At 31.5% G+C, this 23,608-nt stretch overlaps 1 protein-coding gene across 1 annotated transcript; it reads right to left on the minus strand.

Annotated features, from left to right (window-relative positions):
* Positions 1–3,377: 3,377 nt before the first annotated feature.
* On the minus strand, positions 3,378–22,247 carry LOC129219072 (UV excision repair protein RAD23 homolog B-like). Its single transcript, XM_054853391.1, has 4 exons — positions 22,006–22,247; positions 21,294–21,372; positions 19,297–19,376; positions 3,378–3,518 (listed from the first exon to the last, which is right to left on the minus strand). Exons 1-4 carry the CDS (start codon positions 22,069–22,071, stop codon positions 3,378–3,380), a joined length of 366 nt encoding a protein of 121 aa, XP_054709366.1. The 5' UTR covers positions 22,072–22,247.
* Positions 22,248–23,608: the final 1,361 nt, after the last annotated feature.

The raw sequence follows: 23,608 nt of genomic DNA on the forward strand, positions 1-23,608 counted from the left end.
GTTTTATTTCAATTGAACACTAAGAATTTGACTTTTTTTTAAGGAAGAGGGGGCAGGGTTTATAAGAAGTTTCATAGTTATGCGTGCAAATATACAGTGTGGCGCAAAAGTTTAAGCACAACCAAAATCTTTTGATGAAAAGAAAAGTATACATTGAATAGCTTTGAAATTTTTACTGTATTTAAACTATCCAGAACTAAATTCATGTTTCGAATTTGGAAACAGTTCATAGAAATTAAAATAAGATTTCATAAAAAAATCAAAACTGTACTGTCGCTAAAGTTTAGACACAAAAAAAAAAAATATTTACATTTAAGAAAGCAGAAAAGTCTGTTAGTAGTCTACAGTTACCATTGCATCTGATGAGCACAAATATGCAATTTTCCATTGATAGCATGAGATAATATAATGTCTCCGGAGTGAGTCTATACTAGGCTTCCTTGATTGCTGATTTGAGCTAATGTACAGAGCAGTACTGTTTCCCATTCTGGTATACACCAAGGGAGAGAATTCCCCAGATGTTTTTTTATTGGATTGAGATCTGAGCTGAGTGCTGGCCATTTCATTGTACTAATATTTTTCACAGCTACCTTGTTTCCTATTGAATATGCACTTGGGATCTTTCCTCACGCCATGGCAATAGTATGAGAAAACATCTGGACAGTCTAAATTCATTTTTTTTTCATCTGAGAATGTAACACTAATCCATTTGTCACTATAATGCATGTAGTGTTTTGCCCACTGCAGTCTTGCTTGATTGTGAGAGTTTAAGAAAAGGTTAATGAGCTAACTTTTGTTTTTTGATAAAACCTGAATTGGTTATTCGTCTGCATATGGTGCCACTTGATACTTTTGATCCAAGTCGAGTTTTTATCTGATTAAGAGACAAATATCCAGTTAGAAATATTTTTTTATTTGTTCTATCCTCAAGAAAGGTAGTTTTTCTAGGCCATCCCGAGCGATATGCAGGTTTGAATTGTTTTTCAAGTTTCAGAACATTATAAATATTACGTTTAGACCCAAATCACTGAAATTTCCTAAATACAAGGCAATTTTCCAAATGCAAGTTTTAAGACTTGCATTTTCAAAATTCGCCAAGATAAGGCAGTGCCAGATCGAGGGGGGGGGGGGGAGAAAGAGAAACCCAAGCTTTTTTTTGCCCTGGGCGGCAAATTTGAGTGGTGCTTACGGCAGGAAAACAAGGCTTATTCTAACACAATCTAGAAAGTGCTTGAAGTATTTAAAATATGAAATTAGAAAACAACAACAATAATGCATAAGAAAGTTAAACTAAGACAGCATAAAAATTGTATAGGTGGTATTTTAAGCTTTCTCCTTAATTGAAATTGAGTAATGGATTTATTTTTAAAAACAGCTACATATTTAACAAAAGAAGTCAGTAAAACGGCAAATGGGGCAGCAAGCAGCTCTTTACACAGGCGTTTTTAGGTGTTACAGAGTGAAATAAGTAAGCACTTTTGGTGGGACTGAACTGGAACACGTGTACTAGCCACATAAGTAGTTTTGTCCTTAGTAAAATTAAATAATAATTTATTGAATACAAATTGTTTCCCCATTGATCAACTATATACCGACACCGTGCTACCACCTTTAGCGGTATATTTTAGGGAGCAACACATTTTTCAGTGTCAAAGTAAAGTTTAAAAAATGAATAAATAAACTTTCTCCTTGTAATAGAAATCATGTCATGCTGAAAACTATACAATAGTTTTTACTTTACAAATTTTCTGAAGCACCCTTTTCTTGGAACAGGGGGTGGGTGGGGTGAGGTGCTGGGACTGCAAATGTTGCTGTTGGCATTTATAAGCTGCTAACTAATGGCTCTGGATCATGGGCGCAAAAGGGAGGGAAATAGTCTTTTTCCCCCAATTAGAAAAAAACAAAAAACAAAAAAAATCTTTGAATTTTTCTTCTCCTGTAATCTTCTTTATTGTTTTTTCAGTGGAAAGTAAAACCTTTGAAAAACGCTGGCAAATATATTTTTGCTAGCATTTATTTGTTTAAGAAAAGGTTAAAGTGTGCAATATATAATTCTTTCATTTTTCTCTTTTGCTCTGGATATGAGATTAATTACAAAATAAAATAGAAAACTTAGCCAAAAAATGTAATGAATATATAAAAATGTAAGAATAAATAAAATTATCTCTCATACTTATTCTGAAATGAAATGCTAGGCGGTACAAATAAGTATGCTGTATGGAATCTGTGGGCAGGTTTTATGGGTGGTGCCGTATATATCAATTTATGTATATCAATAAAATTAGCGCAGGAAAGATTATACTTTTTTTTTGCTTTTGTGTATTGGGTTTTAGTTTTAAAGATAATTATCATGACATATTGAAAAGAAACAGCTCCTTTAAGCAGCCAAGTTAGCTAATTACTCTGCGATAAAAGACGCCACCCCCTCTAGCCTTAACCACATGCAGAAAGAAGAAATGCTTTTTTCCATGCAAAATCTCCCTTGGAAAAAATTGAAATGATGGATCAATCTCCATAATATTCCGACCCCTTATGTACAAGACCCCTTGATAAGAAATGTAGAAAACAAATTACATGAAAATTTTAACATGAATTTGCACACATAAGAATATTATAGAAGAGTTTATTGGAGGAAGCCTTTCTGATCTGTAGTTAATTAGGAGAAAAGATGTCAAGCAATCCAAACATGAAACATTATTTAAGTCCCCCCAGTAAAAATAGTATGACAAGTTCAGACTTTGGGGGTCCTTTGGCAGTCATGTGGTTCTCAAAAATCAGTTTAAGATAAGACATGGTTGATGTAGATGTATGAGCAGTGGCTCTATCCTGAAGAAATCAGTTTTGTGAAGGTGTAATTTGGCATATACCAGTCAGTTGCACAACAAGGGAATGGGGGGGTTACCCACCCCCACCCCCCAAATATATTTATCTTAAACATTATTACTAATCCATTTTGGGTAGCTAATAGTTGGTTACAACCCCTCTCCTCTATAGAAGGTCAATTCTGGCTATGCTAGTGTCATATGCTGAAATGTTATGTGCTGTGCATGGGTTGCATTTTATTTGGGACATATTTTAGAATTATTAACAATTCAGTTTCATAAAAAGTTGAACTGAATAAGTTTTTTTTGTTCATCCTACATTACTTAAACAGAGCTAATTACATTAGGTTAAGGATTAGAGTTAGGGAAAGGTAAAGGATTAATTTTTGAATCACAAATGAGATATTCTATTTGATTAATTAATAAAGCCATGAAGTCTAACTTTATATTTCGTCCTTGTATAGCAAGCTTACTCTTGTTGTGAGTGCTCATAAACATTAGCTGTCATGATATGTCCGCAATAGATGCGTCATCACTTGGACCGAATGGAAAAATTTAACCAAAATAAACATGAAAGACTGCTACACACCTATCTATTGTATTATCACTTGCACCAACAACTCTTTCTGGAGATAGACGAGGACTAGCTGGAGTTGTAGGAATTTCCATCTCTTCTTCAACTGGCTCATTTTTAGGCTAGAAAACAATAAATATAATTACCACAGCTTTGTTTTCTATTAAAAATATCATTCATCAACAAATACCTTCCTTTCTACTGCGTAGTGATATAAAATACCAAGGTATTTATTTTTAAGGGTAAATAACCAGGGTACATACATACCTGGGTACTTATCCAAAAGGGTTTTTTGGATACCAGGGTATTTATTTTCCATTGATTCGCACAAAATGTCTGTATTTGTGTTATATAATATTATATTCTATTATATATATATATATATATATATATATATATATATATATATATATATATATATATATATATATATATATATATATATATATATATATATATATATATATATATATTGTAAAGAAAATACAATGAGTGAAATTTTTAAAGTTTATAGAGTTAAAATATTTCACTCGTTTGGGACAGCAGTCCGCGGAAGATAGCTCAGGACAGCAGCTGTTACACGCGGACTGCATTAAAAAATAATGGATAAAATGTACAAGTTACTCTAAAAATGAAACATTTACAATTGTGATTAAAAATGTCATAACAAAAAAAATTAAAATAATTGATAGTTAACAATAAAAATATAAATGTATGGTATTTTGCTATTGCTAAAAATATACCAAAATTAAACACTAAATGTTGATACAAAATACAAAAAATATTAAAAATATCTACATTTAACATTATGAAATACTTGAAGAATATTGTAATAATATTTCAAAGGTCTAAAAAAAATCTCCAAGCACCGATGAATGCAGAGACAGATATTGCACATTTTACATTCATAGGCAGTGTCATGTTGTTCATTGTGCTTTGAGCAAACTATACATCTCCTTCCAAGTTTTTGCCATCTTTTTCAGCGCACAATTACAGACAACAACTCCAACAATTTATAGTTGTTTCACTATCATCATTGGAAAGATCATGGATCATTCATAACTTTAAATATTTCCTCCTCAGAAAGATAATGTGCTCTTTTAATTATGGCTACCAATAAATTTAAAAGTAAAACCCATGCTAGATTATCACCTATAAAATCCCATCCTAACAGAATCAAAAACTATAAACTAATATGTGAGTGTCACCTTTGAATGGAACGTGGCTAAGTAACGCTATCTGATGGTAAATATTTTGTTCCAAAAGGTTGAGGCAAAAGAGCCTCAGCAGGGGTCTGTCCAGGATATTTCGCAGGGTCCGTTTTTTGTGAAAAATAAAATAATTTTGTGAAAAGTGAATGAATTTTGTGAAAAATCAAATAATTTCGCAAAAAATAAATAAATAAATAAATAAATAAAAATAAAAAAAATTTTTGCTAAATCAAAATTTTAGAATTTAGAGTGGTCACAAACTGCATCATTTAAACTTAAAGTAGAGTGTTTTCCTCTTCTTTGTTGAGAATATCATTCTGGTGTGCTTTTCTAGTATTTGGTGGGGGGGGGGGGGGGAGGCATCGCTCCCTCAAGTAGCAATATTTATCTCCATTCTACATTATGTTAAATTATACTAGAAATATTTCTGTACAGCACAGGGTTGGCTTTCTGCCGGCAGAAACTAGTTTTTGCCGGTGTCAGTGGCAGAAACTGGTTATAACCGGTAAAAACCGACAGAAACTGGCAAAATCTTAAAAATGTCTTTAATACTTCAAGTAATTAGTAAATGATATTTGTTTAAATAAATTAAACATCAATTCATCATTAAAAAAAATAAAATCCCATGCTAGTGCCCTTGATTTAGTTCAAAAAGGGAACTTCCTAATTGCAGAGGCTTGTAGTTTTTGGATTAATTTAACAAAGGATAAGAAATCATACAGGGGTGCTTAGGAAAGAAGAGTGACATACAGAATTAAACAGGCATTACTGATTGCAATTTGCTCACTTATATGCTTCCTCTAAATTGTGATTGAAATTATCATGTCATGTGCTTCAAGAAGAAAGTGCCAGAATTTTACTTGCCTAAATTTTGTACCTAATGTTACAGCTTTGCAAACAAATTGGCCCCCCCTTCTCAAAACTTAAGTCAAATTTTTATCATAACCCCAGTTACTACACGGTGGACCAGTTACAATAGATGAAAGTTTCACGAAAATTGCTTGCTCCTTGATGCATTGTCTGCTAGCTCTTCTGTTTTAAGAATATTCTAAAATTTCTCATTTGTGCGTAGTAAATTGAGAACCCTGAGATTTTTGAAACCACCTTTTCTAAGAGGCAATTGCAGGGTCCAAACAATGTAACATTTAATTTTGAATTGTGATAATTTTGTAATAAAACTATAGTACTTTGGTTAACAATTAATTATTTTTTCCATGCATTTTCTGTTGTATATCAAGAAATAATTTTTCATTTTGTGAGTTTTTGCCAGTTTCTGCCACAAAGTGGCAGAAAGTGGTTTTTGCCATGCCAGTTTTAACCGGTTTCTACCAGTGGTTTTAACCGCCTCGGCAGAAACTTGCCAACCCTGGTACAGCATTTAAAATAATTGTAACAAGAAAATAAATAAAGAAAGAAAATTCAGACGAGGGTTCAGCATTTAACTTTTTGACCCAAGACACTCTTAAAAAGCACAGAATTTCCTTTAAAACTTATAAATTCCGTGATTTTAACAAAAATAAAAAGAGATTTTATTTGGTTTACTTCTTAACAATGTGTATTAAACAGCAAAAATTCAAAAAATTGGATTCCCATAGCGGATGCAAAAAGATTGCAATTCTCAAAGTGAAGGCATCAAAGATATAAAAACGGCTTGTAAAAGAAATATTTTTGATTAAATTATTTTTAAATTGCATTTTAGAGTCCTATGATAAACATATCATTAATATCTGTGGACACAGTTAAAGCAAAAATAAAATTAAACCATCGATTCAGCATTTTAATTTTTGACTCATAAAGAAAATGGAATTTTGCTTTAAAAACATGAAATGCATGTTCTAACAAAAATTGAGACTTTTCATTTATTTGCATCCTAATAAAGCGAAGTTCGCTTGAAAAAAAAACAAAATATGATTCTTAGATCGGATGTTAAAGGATTATTTTTCAAAATGTAGACATCTAAAGAAAAAAAACAGCAAGTAAAACAGTTTATTTAAAGTTAATCTTCCTTGTTAGCATTGAAAAATCAAACCCATATAATTTTCTCTCGAAATAACAGTTAAACATCGTACAGCATCATAAAAACGCAAATATTGACTAGCTGGTAAAATGATGAGAATATTTTCTAATCAAGTCATTATAAAGGATTAATGCCAGATGCTAAATGGCGATTAATTTTGAAGTTGGTAACCCTATCTGAAGCGATTATATTTTTTTACTATCCCTTTGCAGTTCTAAGTTCATTTCTCTGATATATATTATTATAGTTTATTAAATCATCAGCAGGGAGAAAAGTGCTTACCAACGCCTTTTCAGAAAAGTTTACAACAACACCGCTGCTAATTAGCTGTGATAAAACAAACAAAATTATTTAAAACCAAACTTATTTTCAGCTGTTAATTTCTTTCCAAGAAACAAACAACAAGCATTATATTTATTTGGCAGTAGCAATTTATCGCTTGCAAGAATGCCGATTTTTTTTTCTTTGCAAAATTAGCAGATTTTGTATAGCTGATCCCTCTAATTTAACTTCAAAAAGGTTTCAAAAATTATCAGTTTAATATGCCTTATTTTGCTTTCAGATTTGCTCTTTCAATAAACAATTTGTGAAAGATCAGTTCTTGTTTATCAGAATTTTGTGAAGGGTCCGTTTTGGTTGATCCGGATTTTGTGAAAGGTACGTTTTGTTTGATCGGGATTTTGTGAAAGGTCCAGTTTGGTTGATCGGATTTTTGTGAAGGGTCCGTTAACGGACCCAAATATCCTCTGGCCAGACCCCTGCTCAGTCTGCCCACTGAGTAGGATTCGCCGTAAAGCAAGGAAGCTTCATTTGAATCTGAAGAACATCTAGCATATTTGTGTTGTTCAACCCAAATGGGTTAATCAGCCCCCCCCCCCCCACACACACACATCTTGTATTTTTCACGAAATACTTGATTTGAATATCAACCCTTTTTGAATAATAATGTATTTTTTTAGTTCAAAAAATAAGAATAATTTCAATAATTTCAGGAAACATGAAAGGAAAGAAAGTTGAGTTCGGTTTTAAAACAACAAAGATGAGAATGGAATCCGAAATGAAATACAGCAACAGTTGTAGAAGGGATTGTGACACCATTTCAATAATTCCTCAAAATTATTGCAGGGGAGCAATATTGTTAAAAGAATCCTAAAAAAACATTTGGGAAAAAAAATGTGTCTTAACATTAAATGTTTAGAAACTAAGAAATAAAACATATTACAAGTTTTTTGATCATTTGAAAAGAAAAATCATGGTATAAAATACTTTCAACACTTTAATTGCTTTTGTACAATGTATCTCCACAATAAGTCTTTTTTTTTAATGTTTATGTCTCCTTTTAATTCACTGAAAAATAATTGAAAATAAACTTTAAATCAGGAAATATATGAAGATAAAAATTCCTTACTACCAATGGCACTTTTGCAATTGCTCTTACAACTCGTAAGTTGTGATTTAAGCAATAATAATCTGAATCAGATTCAGATGTTTCAGCATCAGGTTTTGTTTGAATTGTTATCTGAATTGAACAATAATTCAATTTTAGGTTGAGACCTTCTCCACTTGCAAATGGTTACTCATTTTTTAATGTAGTATTTTTTTTTTTTTCATTTATTTCTAAGCTTTTTTTTTTTACTACTTCACTTCAATGTAGAAGCTTCCAATTATACGATATAAAGGTTAAGCTTAGCTTCTTTTTAGGTTTATTTTATATATTTATTTATTTATTCTTTACTGAGTGGGTACTTGAATTAATTTTCATAAAAAATTCAGACAAAAAGTAGACAAGAAAAAACATTTGATAAACGTGCAAAGCTACATATTCTTCTGTTGCCAACAAAATATTGAAACAAAATAGATGCAAAAAATGTTTTTAAAGGGCTATTTTATTATTTATTGCTGTGAGGTATCACTTTTAAAATAATTAAAAAAGAAAATCTTTTTTGAAATAATAAAATACAATGTAAATGTTGATAATTCATCAATAAATAAAATAAGTAATTAAAATGATTATTAAAATGTCATTCTAAGCTATATGATATAATAAAGTTATTTCCATTCACAAAAAAAAAAAAAAAAAAAAAAAATCTACAGCATGCAAAAGGATCAAAATCTGAAACAGCATCATGTGAACAATGTCCAATTACATTTTATTCTTACATTCGATTTTTTAAAGTCTTTTTAAGCAATGCATTTTGTTTTAATTTTAAAACAGATAAAAAATTCAGCAACTTAATTCCTTAAAAATTTGGTAGGTCAAAAAAAAAAAAAAAAAACTTGCTACTAGCAGGGGTGCAGGGTTTTGAAAATCAATGGAGGTGCTCAAACTCAGAGTGCAAGCAGGGAGGGGGAAGGGGTCGAACAAAGCTAAACTTTCAAAGCGTAACTTTAAGGAAAATGTGCTTCAATTTCGTTAAGAGAAATAATTGACCGAAAATATCAACTTTTATTAAGGTTTTTACCACCGAATATGAATTACACAAGTACAAAAAAATCAACACAAATATTAATGCAATATTTTATCTGAGTAAATATTAGTTATAATCATAAGCTATCAAAACATCATGGTCAATTTGTTCTTTTTGTTGTGCTACTAAATGTTTAAATGTTCAAAATTAAAAAAAAAAAAAAAAAGATAGAGGAAAAGGGGGGCACATGTGAACAACTTTTTTGTTTCTTAACTTCTCAGAAAATATTATCAATTTCTCACAGAAAAATGGTCCCCCATGATTGAATAGTCTTTTCTTTGTGCCATGGAATTTTTTCAGATAAAAAAAGTAAATATTTCTATGCTTTACGGAATTTTGACAAACTGTCTTCAATTGTTCACATGTCCCCCTATAAGGGGACACAAGTGAACAAGCTTGGGGCACATGTGAATACGATTCAGAAATGCAGGACGGGCATCATATTTCAACAAAAAACTCGTTATAATGAAGCATATACATATATACCAATTACATTCAAGGGTTTGTAGCTTATATTGTGTCAGTTTGAATTGTACAGTAACTATCATTAAGAAAATATTTTTTTCGAATTAAAGTGAAGCACTGTTTATACGCTTTTCTTTTATACATTTTTATCAATTATACGTTTTCTTTTGGATTGGTCCCTGCAGAGTCAAATGCACATTAACGTGTACCTATTATACGTTTCTTCATTTATACCCTTTTTTCATGCAGTCCCTTCAAAAATGTATAAACAGTGCTTCACTGTATATAACTTTGCTCAGTGTCAAATTTTAAAGTTTCATAGCATGTTCTAATCACTGGATCGACAAGAAAAAATCTTGCAAGACCAAACAACACGAAGAATATTTTATTATGTAAAGTTTATTCTTGTTATGTAGTGTGTTTAAGCTTCATGCAGAATGTGATATCCCTTTAAGCCCCAGATTACACGATCGTGCGGGTCGAACATCATTCAAATTTTAGCTTCCTAGATCATTTTATGTAACAAAAGCCGGAATCGGACGATCGTGCTGGTTAGCCAAAGATGTGTAGTATCCATTTTCTCGACAGATGGCGTCACTAGTATCTTTCCAGGCTTTAGGAGACAAGAAAACCGTTGCTTGCATGTGCTCTCAAGAAAATATTTCAGGTCTTAAAGGGATAATGAAATTTGAAACTATACTATACTTTAATTTTTAGAAAAATATTTTGTCTTTATTTTCCTTGCAAATATTATATACAGTTAAACCTCTCCCAGCGGCCACCTTTTCATTCTGTGAATATGTGGTTGCACAGAGCGGTGTTCCTAAGGGAACGGCTCGAGTTCATTATTGAACTCGAGCTACACTACTAATTATATAATTCAACACTATTTAATGATTTTTTATATAAGAAAATAAAGAAAAGAAAATATTTTATTCCATGATTTTTCCTTTTTAGGTAAAAAGGATTAAAATTATATTAGTTTACAATTTTAAAGGAACTACTTTTTCTTTTGAAATTTATTTTTATTTTGTTAAAACAAATCCCGAATTCAGTATCCACCTATGGCTTTCGAATTAGCGATTATATCACAAATTTTCTCTGAAATCTCCAGTGTTGAAAACTTTACCTTTGTTTATCACAACAACTATGAAAAACTTCATCGTCTAAATCCAAAATACTGTCTAAAAGTCTCTTTTTTCTTTTGTTACAATCAGCAATCAATGATTAAAAACTTTTTTCCTAAAGCTAAAAATTATTGCCTTTCTTCTGGGAAAAAATACCAGTTCTAATAGATTACTAAAGCAGCCAATTGGAGAAACATTACTTTACACTTACGTCTCAAAATGCCCCCTCCCCCTCCACACACCCAAACCCGAAACCACAAAAACACACACAGCACTTTGCTTACCAAAAGCATGCAGGTCAAAAAAAAAAAATGAAAGAGCAGTCACCAGTCTATTTCAAAGCCCAGACTGGCGACTACTCTGGTGCTCAGAGGGTTGAAGTGGCCGCTCTTAAGGGCTGATTTAACATTATGTGAATAGGCCCAAAATTCTGTACCATGGGAAAGTGGCCGTTAACAGGGGTGGCCGTTTTGAGAGGTACCTCTAAATTTTTGGCCAACTATTTAGTAATTAAAGAATTAAAAAAATAAAAAATAATAAATTAAATAATTAATAATTATGTAATAATAATTACCAATAAATTTATAAACTGATTGCAGCAAAATAATAATTATAAATCTTTACATCTCTTTTAACACTTTTAGTAAGCCTATACCAGTATTTATATAGCAGAGAGGATATGGGAACTGTTCACATGTGCCCCTAGATGTTGTGTTCACAAGTGCCCTGTACCTTAGAACTAATTTTCAAAAATAAAGGATTATTATTAGTTTAATTACAAAATTTAAGCATTGCCATAAATTTATGTGAATGTTCATATAATGGTTTGCAATAATTAAATTTAGCTTATTAGTTAGTTTAAAATATATTTTTAGATGAAAAAAGACTGATAAAAGTACATTAGCATCTGCTAAAACAAAGATACTATCACCACAGGAGAAAAAACTGACTCCTTGCTCTGAAAATCTGGTTAAAAAGTAGGGCTGGTGCTGCCATTACTGGAGAATTTGTAAAGATTTTTTGCTTGATGTTATCCTAGTAAAACATACAATGTTCACATGTGTCCCCTTTTCCCCCTACTAATATTTTTTTTTTCAATTACGAGAGAAAATGAAAGCTGTTAAATAATAAAACTTTGATAAAAAGTATCAGAAATCATTGTTTGTAAAACATTGCCCTCAGATTAAGTAACCCTTACGTAGATACCGAAAAATAAGTAATCAAAGCATTTTTTGCACAGGAAAAGAAAACGTTAGTTTTCCACTTAGGGCATAACTTAGAGGCAAAATGTATATTTTACATGTGATAAAGAAAAAAAAAGTTGAGTATAAAAATACGAAAATATAAATGCAGCTTGTGACAGCCCGCATAAGTCACCCCTCAAAAGAAAAGAAGTTGCTAAACATATTTTAATGGCTTTTGAGTCCTTAAACTGTAATCACATTGACTACAATAAAACATAGTTTGTGGCGTTTGAGACTACTCTCTTGACTCCTGACAATGTTTGGCCATAGTGCTATATTGCGACGTACTATTTCTGGATTCTTATCTGACCCTAATAAATCCATCTCTCTCGGTTAGACAATAAACAGTGAATGACGCTGTTTTGTCTAATTTTATGCATCATCTCACTGTTTTAGCATAACGTAAGGTTTTGGAAATCATACAATTCAGAAGGTACACCATCAAACACCATTTTTTTCTAAGTTTCATCTGCAATTCTCTTTTTAAATTGGGGAGCCAAGTTTTCCACTTCTACTCACCAATGAGCTCACTCCAATCTCTCAACTTCAAAATTTAAATCTGGAATTGTAAGTTTGGGTTGTCCAGTCAAATTCTTCGAATTTGTCATCGTAATTCGACTCAAACCAAGTCCTCTGATGATGTTTCGGTCATCTGCAATCCCAGTGTAAAATTTTTTAGATTCTCAAAGTAACTATAGTTTACCACAGTATTGGAGAAGATCGAAACGTCATCAGAGAACTCTGTTTCGGTCGGAGTACAACGGCAAGTTGAAAAATTCGGTGGGACAAAAAAAATTTACAATTCCAGAATTAAATTTTGATGCTGAGTTACTATGAGCTCTTTGATAGGTAGAAGTGGGAAAACTCTGATCCTCCACTTTAAAAAGAAATTTCAGATAAAACTTGGAAAGAAATGGTGCTTGATGGCACACCTACTGAACTGTATGATATCCAAAACCTCATGTTATACTAGAGCAGTGAGACGATGTGTAAAATTAGACAAATAGTTTAGTGCCTAACCAAGAGAGATAAGTTTATTAGTCAGATAAGAATTCAGAAATATTATGCCGCAAATAACACCGAGGCCGAACATTGCCAAGAGTGAAAAGAATAGTTCGACTCGAACGCCAAACTATGTTTTACTGTAGTTAATGTGATTACAGTTTAAGGACTCAAAAACAATTAAAATATGTTTAGCAACTTCTTTTATTTTGAGGGGTGACTTATGAGGGCTGTTGCAAGTTGCATTTATATTTTCGTATGTTTTATTAACTTTTTTTCTTTATCACATGCAAAATTTACATTTTGTGCAAAAGTTTTGCACAAAATAGAAAATCAACTTTTTTTCATTCCTTTTTGCTACATAAGAAATGCTTTTAATACTTTAATTTTCCCGTACCTCTGTAAGGATTAATTAAAAGGAAATAATTTTTTAAAAATAATAAGTTCTGATACTTTTCCTTAAAGTAGAGAGCCTCGCAAGTTTATTTAATTTTGATGCTATATTGGTCAATTTCAAAGCATATATGGAACTTTAAAATATAGTTTGTTATTAAAATTATTCTATGCAGTGTGTAATCTAGACAAAATGCCTACTCTTAAGTGATGTTACATCAAATTTATCAAAGTTTGATTTTTGATGAAATTGTTGTAACTTTTTTCCAGTTTTTATGCAATAATGATCAACTTCAAGGTGCAAGCCACACGTCAAGATATTTTTTGCTGTCGAAATCCTCTTGCATGACCAAATATCTCTACAAAAGGCAACATTTCCCGCACTAATACTTAGTGTTTATCAGATTTTGAGTTTTTTTCACTCCACCCTAATGTATAATGGCCTTTTTATTTCGAGTAAGTATTATATAACACTAAATTGTAGACCAACTATTCAGTAACAAAAGAATTAAAAAATGAAAATTAATATTTAATATTAATAATAATAAGCAGGGTTAGTTGATTTAAATCATGATTAAAATCATGATTTAAATTAAGGGCAATTCCACCATTACAGACGTAACAATCACAGACTAAAAATACACATAATTTTAATTTGGTTTCATTAAAAGCTACAAAATTTTTTTTCTGATGTATGGTTTGGTGCTATTTATGCTAGCAAAAATTTGGGTGTAGATTGCTTGATTACAAAAAAATTAAAACTACCTGTTACGGACGTAACTTAGAAAACAGCAAAATGTATACTTTGTCATACGATTGCCAATATTCCTGAGAATTATTCATAGATTTTAAAAATTTTATTTTAAATACTTGTTCTAGAGATTTCAAGCTTTCTAAAACCATAACGTTTTCATGGATATTGCTTGTAAAATTTATGGTCAAAAATTAATATATTTGTTATGGACGTAATAAAAAAGTGTTACGGATGTAACGTGTCTGATATGCTGATTGCGCAAAGCAAATAAAAGCTTAGATATACTAATAATTTTTCTTGAGAGAGTGCAATGGTATAGATTAACACATTACAGTACAACCTTGATATCTCGAATCTCTCGGGATGGGAAATTTTTTTCGAGATATTGAGTTTTTGAGTTATCAAGGTTTTCAAAATATTACACTAGTACCTCTCACATTTACACACATCTACGCAAAATGCATTTATACATGTACTATGGGACCACTTCGAATTACGATTAATAAAGTAGTCTTCAACATTTCACTAGATTTGAAATTTTCTGATTGTCGAAAGTGCACAGGCTGAGATTTTGAAATGAACAACAATTTTAGCTTGGTTTTTTCATCTAAAAATTTTAAAATTCTAATTTTATCTTTAACCAGTAACCTCACATTCAAAAAGTTCTCAGCAGCCATTTTGTAGGAGTTAAAAAAGCTGAATGATGAAAATGAGGAACGCATTTTCCGTTTTTGCTTGACGGACGAAAAATCGAACCCTTTTCCTCAAAACATGTTTGAGAGAAATGCACAAAGATACTAAACTCTGGGGAAAACACAGCACCCCCTTCATACCAACTATCCCTTTTATCTTGCCCCAATCCCCTATTCACAAAATTTCCACGAAAAAGGATGAAAAACGTTAAGCCATTGTCTCTGGAACTGGTTTTACTACAAAAATTGCCAAAGCAAAACAACAATTGAAACTTGCTTCTGTGCAAAAATTTCAACATATTAAGGGTTTCAAAAAATAAATTTCGAGATAACTATGGAAAATACATAGGGGTTTTTATAGAAAATGCTGGGGAAAATTTTTGTTTCGAGAAATCAAGGGTTTCGAGATAAGGAGGTTCGAGATATCAAGGTTTGACTGTATTTCGACTTTAAGTTATACCTTAATAGTTTAAGATTTGGGGAGGTAGGGGGCAGGACTCCCTATGTATACCACCATGTAAAAAAAATGTAAAAAATAAATTGGAACATTTTAAGAAGTAAACTTATCCAAGGGGAAATTAAGCAAAACAAAAGTGGAATTATGCAGTTGCAAATAAATTTTTCAAATTTTTAACATAAACATGGAGGGGTGGGGGGGGGCTTCTACAAGGGGAGTACTTTTACAGTTTGAGAGTTTTCAATGATTTTCTCTATCTCTCAAGAAACATATTAACTGTCAATTTTTTTTTTTAAGTTTAACAGTTGCTTTGATTTCGATCACCGTTTTAATAGAACTGGCACGTTTTTGCCAAAGGTGGAAAAAAAACGGTCGAAACTGACAGCAGAAAAATGCATTTTGGTCAACATTTGACTAAGAGCCTAAGTAATCTAAATCTTGCTTCAAAACTAAATGTGCTTTATCTGAGGATCAGATGTAGATAGTTTAATATTTAGTATTTTTAACTTTAATCTAATTATTCTGTTTAATTTAAGTTTTAAAACTATAAAATATCCAATGTATTAATGAAACGGTAATCTAAATACAGTAAAACCTCTCTATTACGGACACCTACGGGGACATAAATATTGTCCAGTTTAAAGGGGTGTCTGCTTTCCCGAGGGACACGTAAAAAAATAAAAAACGAGTTTTTAAATAACCTACTTATTACAAAATAATTAATAACACTTCTTAAAAGAAAACTTATTCTGAGATCAAAAGTTATATGCTTGTAATTACAGAAAAGTAACAAAATGTAATAAGTGTTACATATGCTTCAATTCAAGGTTTTCAAGAAATAAACTATAAAACACGCCCAGAGAAAATACAAAAACATACCTATGTCAGTTTCGTGAAAAAAGATGTAATTGAAGTTTGTTTTGAGTAGTTTTTGCTCATCATATCTTCATGATAAATTTCAAGTTCTTGCGTTAATTTTACCCCTGCTTCATCATTTCTTTTGGTGTAAAAATGTCTTAGTTGATCAATGTATATTTGAGCATCACGTAAGCTTCTAATTTTCGTTTCTTCAGAAGATACTTCCACTACTACTGAGGATCGTCGTCTTCTCCTTCACTTTCGGTTTCGTTATGTGTTATGCTTTTAACTATCTCCTCCATTTCTAAGGAATTGATTTCACATTTAACATCACCATCAATTTCAGCAAATTCATTGCCAATTAAAACATTTTCACCACTGAGGCGTATTAATTTTGTTAAATCATTAACGGGTTCTTCATCATTTACTGTTCCTTCTTCAGCAACAGGTAGACCCTTTTTGAACCCAGCTTTTAGAAAACAGCTGGTAATTGTAGTCGCCTTGACTTTTTGCCACGCTGCATTTATCCATGAAGATGCCTGTAAGACATCGATTTTTACCGAGCTTGCACTACATTTTCCTCCATCTAAACCTGAAACGATGTGCTTTAAAATTAGTTGTCTTTAAAATTAGTTGTCGATAAAACACTTTGAAGTTTTTTATGACACCTTGATCCAAAGGTTGGCAGACAGATGTAACATTTGGAGGGAAAAAAACAATATTTACATTGCTCAGTTTCACATTTGGATGAGAGGTCGCATTGTCCAGAAAAAGAAGAACTTTGCGCTTCTGACGTTTCATTTTTTTATTTAGTTCCATTAGCCATTCAGTCATTAAATCCATGTTCATCCAGGCTTTTCTGTTCGCTTTCCATTGAAAGCCAAGTTTTTGCGGATTCATACCAAAGCACCTTGGCTTTGCCGCTTTTCCTATAATTAAGGGTTACTCTTTAACACCATCCATACTAGAGCATAATAAGACCGCTCTTTTGACATTTTGCCACCATGACATTTTTCACCTTTAAAGCACATGGTTTTTTCAGGTAATGCACGGTAAAAAAGCCCTGTTTCATCGGCATTTAAAATATTTTCGGGATCATAGTCTTTAATTATGGATGACAGTTTCTCTACCCATTCATTTACCGTTTCTGGATTTACAGTAGCAGACTCTCCACTTATTGCATTAAAAGAAACAGAATGTCTCTTCCGAAATCTTTCAAACCATCCATTCGAGGCTTTAAAATCCTTTACTCCAAGGCTCTGCGCAGCTTCTAGTGCTTTTGTTTGCAGCATTGGTCCTGACACGGGAACTTGATTGCTTCGCACTTGGCAAAACCATTCGAACACGCATTTATCAATTTGATATGAAGGTCCCTTTTCAGATGACATTCTGTACTGCTTGCTGTTTCCATTCTCGCACCAAGCTTTCATTCACTTTTCTCTATTTTTTACAATTTCTGCCGCTTCTGTTTTCCCTACGTTAAAATGCTCTGCTAATTTTCTTACACCACATTTTTCACTTTTGTGATATTCGAGCACCTCAATTTTTTCTTTTAAAGTCAAAGCTTCGCGAGGCATTTTTTTACATAAAGAACTGAACTTTTACTGTATTTAAAAAAATAAAAAACTGTTTTATTCAAGATAAAATACTAAGGTGCACAAAATGAATGATCAATGGACTGCAATATAACTGCAAATAACTGCAATATGAAAATTTGACCTACTGGTTTCACTTTTCATGGAATTGCCTTCAAGTGATTTTGTTTAAAAATCATTGATTTAAACAATTGATTTGAATCAAGTGATTTTAACAATTTCATTAACTAAAATCAGTTCATTTTATTTTTATAAATTAATTTTGTATGTTTAGAATGTCTTGCTCTAGATTTAACTACATTGCATTATATAATCTTAATTTTAACAGCCAAAATTACATAGATCCCTCTTTTTGTATATGAAACAGATTTTCACTTTAGCAATATTGCTTTTACTCCAAAATTACAGTTCAATTCAGTAAAGAACTACATGAAAATTCAGTTTTTCTTATACACCATCACTAAAATAGTTAAGAAAAGTAATTGCTCAGCATATTCTTTTACACTAAAATGTAGATGATGATGTAAACATCATTTTTAAGCAAAGCATAAAACAAAATCACTTCTTATCTTAGTATTATAACATATTTATAAATCTTAAAAAATTATTGAATAGTTAGAGAATTTCTCTTAGTTTTAAAAGTAAGTTGAATAGATTAATATGTACACCCAAACGTTTTTTATGCAATTTTTGTTTTGTTTTTTTGTGCGATTTTTTTTTTTTTTTTTTTTTGTGCGGTACATTAAAATTTCAATCCGATTGGGATTCAATCGAAGAAATTACTTTTAAAATGTGTGCGAGGTAGTATCTTCAAGCTACAACATAGGCAACCCGATGAGAAGTCCCTGCGACCACCCAAAAATTTTCTTATTCAGGAAATTTTGTCTGACAACTTGGCAAAAATTATCATCACTTCGTTTATTTTGATTTTGTTTAAAGATTATTTTGGTTTATTTTCAATGTGAGAATTTTTTTATGCGGTCCCTATCCACCGCATAAAAAAAAATTAACTGTGTTGCAAAAACAATTTTTTTCAAGCTACTCGTGAATTTTCGAAAAATGTTTTTTTGTGCGATTTTTTTATGCGGTCTCTATTCACCACATAAAAACAGGTTTGGGTGTATTGTATGAAAGATACTATGTTTATAAATGTAAAGTAATTAATAAATTAATAACTACAAATGTTTGAAGATTTTTTTAAAAAATCAAAAAGATCCAATTTAAATTTTATAAATCTTATGTTTTATATATATTTTTTAAAAAATCAAAAAAATCACGACCCCTGATAATAAGTAACAAATTTAGGATCTGATCATAGAAAAATAATATTATGAATAGTTACATTTTTTTAAAACACATTATGAAATTGCAATAAAGACTTTTCTGCTGTTTAGCATTACTAACTATAGTCCTCTTCATTTTATCTGCATAAAATATTACAGTGAAAACTTTACATAATAGCAGGCCTGCTGTTATGTAAAATTTCAGGGCATAAAGTTTTCGAGTTTCTTATATAAAGTTTAAATGATAGCAGGCTAAATTAAGCCATGAGCTGCTAAACTTAGCGACTCTGATAAATAAAAGAGAAGAAAAATATCACTATACAAATAAACTTACCGTCTTCAGAAGAATGATGATGAACGTTTTTTCATCTATGCTATAGTCACACAGTCTGCGATTATCACGCAAAAATTTTCCTACGTTAAAAAGTTTAAAATTAAAATTTTGTAAGAGATTACAAAATAGTAAATAAATTTATTTTGAAAAAAAAAAAAAACATTGCTTCACAAAAAAGTGAAGCAATGTTTTTTTTTTGATAAACAAAAAAGTGATTGTTATAAAACTTCAACATAATACACAATGTTACAAGTTATGAAATTTTCTAATGAAATCCTTATTCTCCACCAAACTCCATTAAATACTTTATCACCGAATTTTCCATCCAGGACCCCAAACTTAGGAAACTACAGAATCAGGATAGTTTTATAAGTACAGTCGAACTTGCTTATAGCGAGCCCTGTTTAAACGAGAACTCGGATTTAGCGACAACGTTAAGTCTTCATTGGTACAACGTTAAATCTATGGGAGCAAAACTTGCTTTTAACAAGTTATATTTTTTAATTCATAAAATTTCTGTTGATTTCCTCCTCAGAAAAGATTTCTAATTTTGGAAAAATTCCATTAACATTTCAAATTCAGCCGAAAGTTAGAGAAAAGACTTAATCATGAGAATAAATGGTGACATGGCCTTTTTTTTTAAATTTGTGGAATAGAGCAGCATTTAAAAATTATATATTCGTTGAAGAGAATAATCATTTCCGAGGATATTGTAGCTAAAAGGCGAGAGAGAAAAAAAAATGAAAGAGACCAGGATATTGACAAATGTGAAGAATTTGAAGTAAAATAGCCCTCCACATACTTGTCTTCTAAAGTGCTGCAAAACTTCAAGGTATTTCAAAGCCACGGATGCAAATGACTATGTTTTTCAGACCCCATGTTCTTCGAAAACAATAACAAGAAAGAGACAATAAGACAGTTCAAATCAAACCACCAACTTCTTTGGTACTATACATTATATAAAAATAACAAAGCAAGCATGTATAAATTTTTTTTATTTTTTTCACAAACCCGTTTTTTACAAGCACTCACTTAAAACCTTTTATTTACTAACTACTCAAATATTATTGGGTGCTACTTCTCTCCAAATAGGCCAAATTAATGGCCTGCATGTAACAAGTTTTACAAGATGTTTTCACAAAAAAAAAAAAAAAAAAAGTTTTATAAAGAATAAATTGATGATTAAATGTAAGCACTTACAATTTAAGACTTGTGTATTCTTTTCAAATTCATATTTTTAACTCTGTAATTACAATAAACAAAAACTGTATTAGCTTTACAATTTTTTAGAAACAAATTATTGGCATTTTCCTAAACTAATTTGGTGGTAATTTAGTTTTAAATAATAAAATTTCCATCACAGTCAAGAGAAGAAAATCTAAACAAAGCTGTAAATGGCTCTCAAATATTTATTTTTTTCCTTCAGTTGGAAAATTGTCATTTATTGCATTTAAGCCTATTATTGCACTATATTTGAACACTTTCATTTGCTTAAATATAGGAAAATTTAGTTACTATTATTTGAAAGAAAATATTTAAACTCATGCATACAAATTAAAATATTTAAATGAAGAATTCAACTTCTATGCAACTAGACTAGAATCAGCTACAAAAATAAGTTATATATAGAAATACTTGTACACATTAAATAAATGTTCAATATAGAACATTACTTCGGTACATTTTGTTCTGTTTTTGATACTTTCTCACAAAATAGAATTCTTTTAATAATATAGTTTGGGACACTTTTGGACACAAGGGTTCTGGACAGGACGGTAAAAACCATGAATTTTACCGTAGTGTCCAAAACCTTGCCAACCCTGATTGTGAAGTTCAGCATTTTTAATTCAGAAAATTTTATTTATTGACACAAAGTGGACAAAATGATATTTTGTCCAGGCCTTTTTTTCCTAGCAGACACCACTGATTTCATTGCATTAAAATCAATAAATATGCATCTTTCATTTTCTAAAAAGGTAAAAGATTCAAATACATACCTGCGTATAAAAGTTTTATGTCTTTAGCTGCATAAGCTGGACCTTTTATTCTTTCAATTTGCTCCTTCAAATTTCCCACCTTTTCAATGAAATTTAAAAAAAGCTCAATCACACAAAAAAGGTTTACATTTCATATTAAGCAGGTTAGCATACTACATCTACACTCATTACTATTAAATTTCAACTTCATTTTTTTAAAAAAATCGTCATAGGAATTAGTTAGAAACTTAAAAGTAATCTATAATTAAAAGTCATGTAGGAAAAAAACTTTACAGTTATAAAGTCTCACCAAACAACATATTTCCATCCAAGACTTTTTGACTAATAATGCAAGATATTATTTTCATACAAAAATGAAAATTTATTAAAGTGGAAAAACAAAATTCTACAATGAAAAAAGATGAGAAAAGTTAACGAACGAAATAGAAGGGGGAATTTTCCATATCTCATAAAAAGTACTGCTATTTTTAGTGCTGGATCTATGATTTTTTGATGGGGGGGCAGCCACTTGAAACTGCCGCCGTTACTCAACTCTCAACTTCCTTCAAGTTTTTACATCGAGTTTCAACGAAAAAAAAAAAGAAAGAAGTTGAATTTGCCGCCCGGACCATGGCTTGCTCCCTCCTAGATCCGGCACCGAATTCTTTTTCAAAGATCAAGTGTGACATTAATCAAAGAGAAAAAGGTGAAGAATTAAAACTCGCTGTCTTACGATTTCCCAGGGCTCAGTTTCAATAGTGAAGGATTCTTCATGCAGATTCTTGATTGTGACAAGCATGGTACGGTTTGTAGATTTAAAAAGTCACAAATAGAAATTAATTAGCCTCATCAAAATAAAATCAGATCACGAACAAAAATCTGTTTCGTTGGAGCAGCGAGAGCTGTCGCTGCACTATGCCTCCCGTCGGAGCGAGAGACAGAGATCTTCAGCCAGCGAGGAGCCTCAAAATACAGATCCTACATAGCAAGTAACAAGCATGATTCTTGGGGGGGAATCAAGAAAGATGTGTCGAACCGGAATACGGCACATGCGCATCAACAATCACGATAGAGGAAGGCTGGTTGCTATGGGGATAGAAAATAGTCTCCGATGCAGAAATTCGAGAATAATGTTTACCAATATCTACGATAGATGGCAGTCCGGTTGAACTGCTTATTTATATTAGGGGTACCTTCGCAAGAACTTTTGTTCCTTTGATGACAGTGTGGCAAAAAAAATAATAAATAAATAAAAACTTCTTCAAAATGCTTCTGGCATAATTATTGCTGATTCTTTTGAAAAATAGCCCTCTGAATCCAAATTGGAGCAACGTTTTCACCCATCACGTCCCGCTTTTTGGAAATTTTGGAAATGACGCCCGCCAATGTTGAACTGGTGGGCCCAGGCCCAGGCAGTGTCGGACGGCACGGGATCTAAGAATTTTCCGAGGTGGGGCAAAACTTCCAAATGCCCCCCCCCACACACACACACAATCACATTTATCCATCTCGCTTTAAATTTTTCTATCATTTTGAATTTTCGCATTTTTAACAAACTGTAAAGTGCGATATATAGATTGATTAAATATTCGTTTTGTACTAAAAAGGTCATCAAGAATTTTTTTTTTTTTTTTTTGCTAAAACGGAGGTACCGCAACACAAATTGGAGTTAAGAACCTTCTCTCTCTCTCCCGTTTTTTCCGAAAACGAGTTCAGTGTTTCAGTTGAGATTAGTGGTTTGGATACGAAAGCTTTGCTTTTTAAATCTTCCTGTTTTCGCTCTTATTGCTTTTTCGCTTTAAGGGCACAGGCCACCCTGTAAATCACAGGGTGTATATTCAGTCATAAAAAGCAGCTTTAGATCTATATTTTACGTTATGTGGGAGGTGGTTCTAGGGAGCCTCCGCCGATAATTTTTCGAAGTTAAATTTGAAAATCACAATTGTATAATATATTTGATTATGTCCAAGAAAGAGAGGTCCGTGGGAAATTTTTAAAGATTGTAGTACAAAAAAAAAAAAAGTTTTAGTATAGATCGGGGGTCACCCCCCCCCCCGATAATTTTTCGAAATTTAAACTCCAAGTACGCAATTGTGAAGTTTTTCCGATTGTGACAGGGAAAGGAAAGACTGGGGGGACCCCTCTTTCGGAGCAATCTCCTGGAAGTTTTTTTTGAAATTGCAGTCCTAAATCCTCATGAGCAGGCGAGAATATTTCCCCGGAATTCTTTTAAACCCTAAAAACTCACTTCCAAACCATCTTTGGTTAAGGTAAAATAAGAGTAAAAATAAGAGTTTAAGTTTCCTACTCTTTCCTTTTTTTGGCTACTGCTTCTT

Source organism: Uloborus diversus, chromosome 3, assembly GCF_026930045.1.
Source record: "Uloborus diversus isolate 005 chromosome 3, Udiv.v.3.1, whole genome shotgun sequence".
In the NCBI taxonomy this organism is placed as follows: Eukaryota; Metazoa; Arthropoda; class Arachnida; order Araneae; family Uloboridae; genus Uloborus; species Uloborus diversus.